The 5,976-nt window shown below is 64.3% G+C and overlaps 1 protein-coding gene across 3 annotated transcripts; it reads right to left on the minus strand.

Moving 5' to 3' along the window:
- Positions 1-242: 242 nt before the first annotated feature.
- On the minus strand, positions 243-2,637 carry LOC124234510 (derlin-3). Of its 3 annotated transcripts, none has more exons than XM_046651859.1 (7): positions 2,502-2,637; positions 2,238-2,303; positions 2,075-2,148; positions 1,854-1,947; positions 1,221-1,416; positions 578-668; positions 243-474 (listed from the first exon to the last, which is right to left on the minus strand). In XM_046651859.1, exons 1-7 carry the CDS (start codon positions 2,592-2,594, stop codon positions 393-395), a joined length of 696 nt encoding a protein of 231 aa, XP_046507815.1. In that variant the 5' UTR covers positions 2,595-2,637; the 3' UTR covers positions 243-392. The 3 variants fall into 3 exon arrangements, 2 of the variants coding, with proteins under 2 accessions (XP_046507815.1, XP_046507816.1); XM_046651860.1 differs by having other exon boundaries at positions 2,238-2,300; positions 2,502-2,615; XR_006887330.1 differs by having other exon boundaries at positions 418-474; positions 578-1,079.
- Between the last annotated feature and the right edge of the window lie 3,339 nt (positions 2,638-5,976).

A 5,976-nucleotide genomic window follows, 5' to 3' on the forward strand; every position in this document is an offset into this window, starting at 1 on the left:
TCTCTGGGCCTCCCATCCTTCCACCTACCATTAGTCTGACAGGGTAGGCCAGGCTTGGCAGGAGTAGAGCTGTGTCCTGGGCCAGCCCCACACCAAGGGCAGAGGATGGGCATGGCAGGACTAGGCTGGTGGCCCTAGGTCACAGCCAGCAGCACTTGCCCAGTGTGGCAGGGTGTGGCCACTGAGGCGGGGAGGTGGCGGCGGGTGGGGGGGGGGGCGGGCAGTGCTGGGGGTGAAGAGGCCACAGGTCACTCTGTTTATTCGGGTGAGCCCTGGGCACGGGCCTGGTCTCCAGAACAGACTGCTCTGCTGCAGCAGAAGGGAGAGGTGAATGGGAGGCCTGCCGGAGGCCGGGAAACAGGCCCTGGGGCTGGCCCTGGCCGTGGGTAGGGTCACTGCTGCGGGGGTCCTGGCTGCTCCTCAGGGAGGGGCAGGTAATCGGGGTCTTCCTCTGGGGCATCCAGTAGCAGCTTCCTGTGGGGAGGGGTGCTCGCTGAGCTGAGGCCAGCTGGGGCCCTCCATGGGGCAGGGAGCCCTCTGAGGGAGTGGAGGGGGAGGGTTGTCACCCCACACTCACAGGAAGCTGGGGGTGTGTAGCAGCCTCTTGCCTCCAGGCTGGTTGGGGAAGACATCCTCCAGGAAGTAGTAGATGTGGCCCACAGCAATCCCTGGGGAGAGCCGGGGAATGCCAAGGCCACCCTCCACCGGCCAGAGCCCAGGGCCAGCAGAGCCTGCCCCAGGCCTCCATGCAAAGCCCTGGAGGCCCAGCCAGGCCCAGAGCAACCTCGGGCTCCAGAGCCAGAGTGCTCAAAGTCCTGGACACACTGCCAGACCAGGGGCAGGGCCGGGGTTTGCCCCAAAGGACAGGCTTACAGGGCCCAGAAGGGGGCAGGACCTGGGGAGTGGAGGGCCTGAGGACATCCAAGGAGGAGGAGCCATGGCTGGAAACTTGACCCACCCATCCCCACCCCAGTCAGGACCCACACAAGCACCAGTAGGTCAGGCCTGAAGATGTGAAACCTACAGGCCGGCTGGCATGTTCCAGGGGCTGTGAGAAGCAAGAAGCTGGGAGGGCAAGGCTGGGGGGTGGGACAAGTGAGAGGTCAAGTGCAGGTGAGAGGGAGGGCTGTGCGGGAGCAGCCAGCCTGGGTGGCCCTCCCACAGACCCTCGGGTGCCAGACAGCCAGCTTGGGATGGGCTAGGTGGACAGGCAGGCTCACCCAGCAGGTCCACGAGGATAGAGTTGCCCAGCAACAGGGAGAAGCCCATGAGCGCCCAGGGCAGGAATGGCGCCTGGAAGGTGAGGAGGCCGAAGAAGTTGACCCTCACCCGAGGGCTGCGGCGGCTCCAGACGTACACCAGCATGGCGGTGAGGGCCTGGCCCAGGAAGAACAGGCTGCCCAGGAGCCCCAGCAGCTGGGCCAGAGTCAAGGTGAGGGGAGGCCCTCCTGCGGTGCAGGCCTCAGCCCTACCCAGGGCCCTGACTCCTCAACCCCTGCACTCCTCCCACTGGTTTCCCTTCCCTATCCAGTGTTCCCTTCCAGTCAGGGCCACAGGGGATCTGCTTCGCGTCTCCACCTCACCCCAGCCTCCAATCATGGCCCATCCCTGCCCCAGTTTCTCCTGCTCCTGGCATCAGGGCTCAGCCCCCAGGCACCCCACCTGGCTCGCCTGCATTCCCGATTGGCACTCTGTGTGCACACTGGAGGTGTTGCCCTGGCACCTGGAGCTCAGCACACACTGCACGCTCAGTGCATCCTAATCTGGGGTGACCCGCTCGGTCCCTCCCCGGGCCAGGCGCTCAGGTGGGGCCCCAGGGCAACACAGGCTGGACGCAGAGGCCTGAAGGATACGGTCATGAGGACGCCCCCGAAAAGAAACATGAAGACGAAGTCGGCCTTGCGGCCGCGGAAGGAACCCTCCTCCAGCATGCGGCAGTAGCGGAAGCTGGGCGTCCGTATAGGAAGGGCCACCGGGCCGGCCTCAGTCTCCCCGCTCCGGCCGCCTCCTGCCCGGCCAGCCCGCCCCCTCCCCTCCCCGCCCCGGCCCGGCCCGCTGCGCGCGGGGAGGATACACGAAGAGCATGTTGAAGAAGAAGCTGAATCCCAGGGGCCCGAAGAAGAGGAAGTTGGTGACGAGCCTCCAGACCTGCGAGGGGAGCGCGGGCGGTCAGGCCTGGCGGGCGGGCGGGCGGGGAGGCAGGGGCGGGGGCGGGGGCGGGGGCGGGGCGGCCTCACCTGGAACTTCCGGAGTACGAGGTGCGGGTTGAAGTAGAGCTGGAAGGGGCTGAGAAGCTCCAGCTGCTGCGGAACCAGGGGCGCGTTAGGCGCTGCCTGCTAGCCTCCGTAGCCATGGCGACTTCCCCACCGCTGTAACCATGGCCACCCCACCCCCGCCCCCCACCTGTAACCAACCACGGCGACCCCAGCCCCTGGGCTGTAACCATGGCGATCCCCACCCCTGGACTGTAACCATGGCGACCACCCGCCCGCCTGGCTCACCACCGCCGCAGTGGTGAGGACGCAGGCCGCAGTGTAAGTTCGCGTCACCGCCGGCACCTGCAGGAACTCGGCCGCCACGCCCCGCCACGCCATTGAACCTTCCCAGCCCCGCGTGGCCCGACCTCCGGCCGCGCTTTTTAACTCGCCTCCACGCCCCGCCTGCCCGCCTTCGGCCAATCCGCGTCGGAAGCTCTGCACGCCCAGGCTAGGGGGCGGGGCCCTGAAACAGGTAGCCAATACGGGGAGGAAGCGGGGCGCCAGGGGCAAGACGGGGGTGTGGGCGGGGGGAGAGTCGGGCCAATGAGCAGGCCCAGCGACTTAGCACGTGGCAGTTGTTGTGGTGGCTGTGGCGGCCGGCGGGAGAACTTGCGGCCAATGAGCACCTGGTCTCCTCGCGGCAAGCTGGAGAGGACCAATAGGAAGGGCCACCACAGAGGCGGGGCTAACTACTTGTTAGTGGAGAAAAGATGGGATCCCGGCCCAGCGACTGGAGGGGCGGGGCCACACGGGGGCGTGGTCGGGGCTGGCTGGACTCAGAGCCTGGCTGCGTGGCTCTGCTGTCCCCCTGGGGCTTCTTGCGACTCTGGGCCCGTCCCTCTTCCCTCTGAGAACCTGAGACAGTGCCACCTGACCTACAGCAAAGGAGGCGCTCGGCAGCGTGTCTCAGTTCCCGCACGTCCAGGGCTCCACTGGAACACGCGGCTCCAGCAGGAGTCTTCCTGGGAGTCCTCGAGGAGGGCCTGCGCTGGGGACTTGAGCCCTCTGGGGGACGCGAGGCTGCTGAGACGGCTGGAGCAACTGGACGGGTTAGAGACGCCTCATTATTTTGGTGGAAAGAGAAACTCCATTTATTCATTCTAATGAAGAAAGTCCACCGTTTACTGAGCACCGACTGTGTGCGGGCACCGTTCTGGATACTGGAGTCACAACAGCCAATAGTGATGCTGTCCCTCATGGTGGAGCCGAGGAGACAGGCAGTCAGAGGCCCGTGCTAACATGATAGCTAGTGTAGACAGGACCCTGCGCTGACGGAATTAGCCACGTGGGGGGTGGAGGATCCGGTAGCCGGCCCCATGCTAGATGGGCTGATCTGGGAAGCCTCTGAGAAGAGGTGACGCTCGATTGTCACTTTAAAAAGATCCCTGTGGCTGCTGTGAGGACAGTAGATAACCAGAGGAATCAGTGAGCAGGGGGAGGCTGCAAGGGACATTGGTGGCTTGGGCAGTATGGAACCTGGAGGGCAAGGAGGAGTGGGATGTGGGTTTGCTGGCACACCGGACAGAGCTGTGAGGTTGGAGTCAAGAGTGACATCGAGGCCTGAGCCACAGAGTGGATAGAAGGCAGTGGCCTTTACTGACATGGAGAATGCTTGGGGAAAAGGCGGGTGGGTGAAGGGTCCTGTTCTGGCCTCATTGAGTTTGGGCACCTGTGTGACATGTGCCTGGAAAAATCCAAGGGTGATGTTGGGGTAGAGGTCAGGCAGGCTGTCCAAATGTGGGTGTCAGTGATCAGCAGACCAGTGGCATTTTGGCCTTGGGCCTGCGTGAGATACCCAAGGGGCGAGGCTAGATGGAGAAGAGAAGAGGCCGGGCCTGGGCAGCTCGACCTTCAGCGGTCAGAGAGGGAAGGGAGACCCAGCCAGGGAGACCTGGGAAGGCTGGATATGGGGCAGGAGCTGAGCCAGGAAAGGGCCTCAGGAGGAAGGCAGGGAGAAGCCCCTGCAGACGTGGCCTGGGAAGGACTGTGGGGTGCAGCCATGCCAAGGTCCCTGGTGACCAGGATAGTGACAGGCATGAGGGAGAGGAAGGTGCCCAGATGGACGTGCCTTTCCCACCATGGGGAGCTCAGCCTTGGATGTAAGTGTGGAAGATGAAGGATGCCTCGGACAGGGCCCTGAGGTCCCCTGAGGAGACTGGACTGGGGGAGAACCAGCTGAGAAGCTTATCTCAGGTAGATCCCATGGAAATGAGGGACCTATGAGGGCCCTAAGAGGGGCCTCCTGGGGAGTGGCTCATAGAGCCCCCGTTCTGGAGGGGAGGGGAGTGGGGAGAGGCTGGGAGCACTGAAGGGGGATGTGTGTGTGGTTCAGGAGTGAAGAGAGGTCAGCAGAAGCTGGCCCAAGGTGCTGAGAGGGGGGCGGTGGGAGCAGGCTGAGGGACCCCCTTGGACAGCCTCCATTTTCCAGGGAAGCAGCCCAAGGTCAAGTCTGAGGTGGGCGGTACAGAGTAGATCCCAGCCAGGTGGAGGTGTGGCAGCAGGCAGGGATCCAGGGCTGAGAGCGGGGCAGGTGCCTGCAGGGCAGGGAGGAGCCAGCAGGGAGGCCCGGCTGCCTGTCGGCCTGGGGCAGGGCAGGTGTCCCTGCCTCCAGCACTCAGCAGGCGCTGGCTGGGCCTCCACTCAGGGTCAGGGCAGGGCTGACAGGAGGCTGTCGTGGTCCACAGGGGCCTCTGTCTCCACTTCTACTGGGGCCCATAGGGCAGGTTTCGGGGCGGAGAAGCACGTTCCTGGGAGGCTGGGAGCCCAGGGTGGAGCGGCTGTCCGGGTGGGATATCCAGGGGAGCAATGGCTGAAGTCTACTACGGATACCCCCTTCTCAGAGCCCTGGGACCCTCAGATGGGGAAACTGAGGCCCAGGAGGAGGCAGAGCAGGGCCGGGGCAGACCTCCAACACCAGTCCAGGCTTTTCCTGTCCAGTCTCAGGCCCAGGACAGGCCACTCTGGAGACACCAGGTCCACTTCTCATCTGACCCTCAGGCATCTCCAGACAGTTCTTTATGGAGAGAAGCCCCGGGCACGGCACGTCCATGGCCTGGAGATGCAGGCAGGCAGTGTGCTAGATGCTCACATCTGGGGAGCTCTCTCCCAGGCAGCAGGTGGCTGTCCTGCCTGCTGGGCCTGCCTTTTCTCTCCTGTGCTGAGGACTGTGGCAGAAGGAGGACCTGTGGTCCCTTGGCAAGGTGACGATGGGCCCTGCTCCCCAAGCTGCCTCTCTGGTCTGGTGACCCTGCCTGCAGCAGAGCAAGGAGCCCCGGGATCCCTAGCTCTGGGCAAATGAGGGGTCCCCTAAACCTTCTATCCAGGCTCTCCCAGTGCCATAGGCAGGACAGCAGCCCTGTGTGCCCCCAGGCCTGCCTTTCCCTCACAGGCCTCAGACACTAGGAGAGGCCCTCACCAGCCCCTGGGGACACCCAGACAGCTGGGGTCATCCATGCCCTGCTCTCCACAGCCCCACATGGCACCTGATGCTCCCCCGGAACTCTCCAGTCCTCTCCCTCCCCTCCCCCATGCCTCACCACCACCACCACCTCTTTCTCAGGCCTCAGACTCTCTCTTCTGGGGGTGCCCCGGATCTCTGGCTCCTTCCTTCATTCATTTTCCTCCCTACCAGCCCAGATGTTCTGTTAAAGAGCAGAGAAAGGGAGAGTGGTAGAAACACCCCCTACTCGAGGAAGCCCTCCTTGAGGGGACCAGAGCT

Source organism: Equus quagga, unplaced genomic scaffold (genome assembly GCF_021613505.1).
Source record: "Equus quagga isolate Etosha38 unplaced genomic scaffold, UCLA_HA_Equagga_1.0 83363_RagTag, whole genome shotgun sequence".
In the NCBI taxonomy this organism is placed as follows: domain Eukaryota; kingdom Metazoa; phylum Chordata; class Mammalia; order Perissodactyla; family Equidae; genus Equus; species Equus quagga.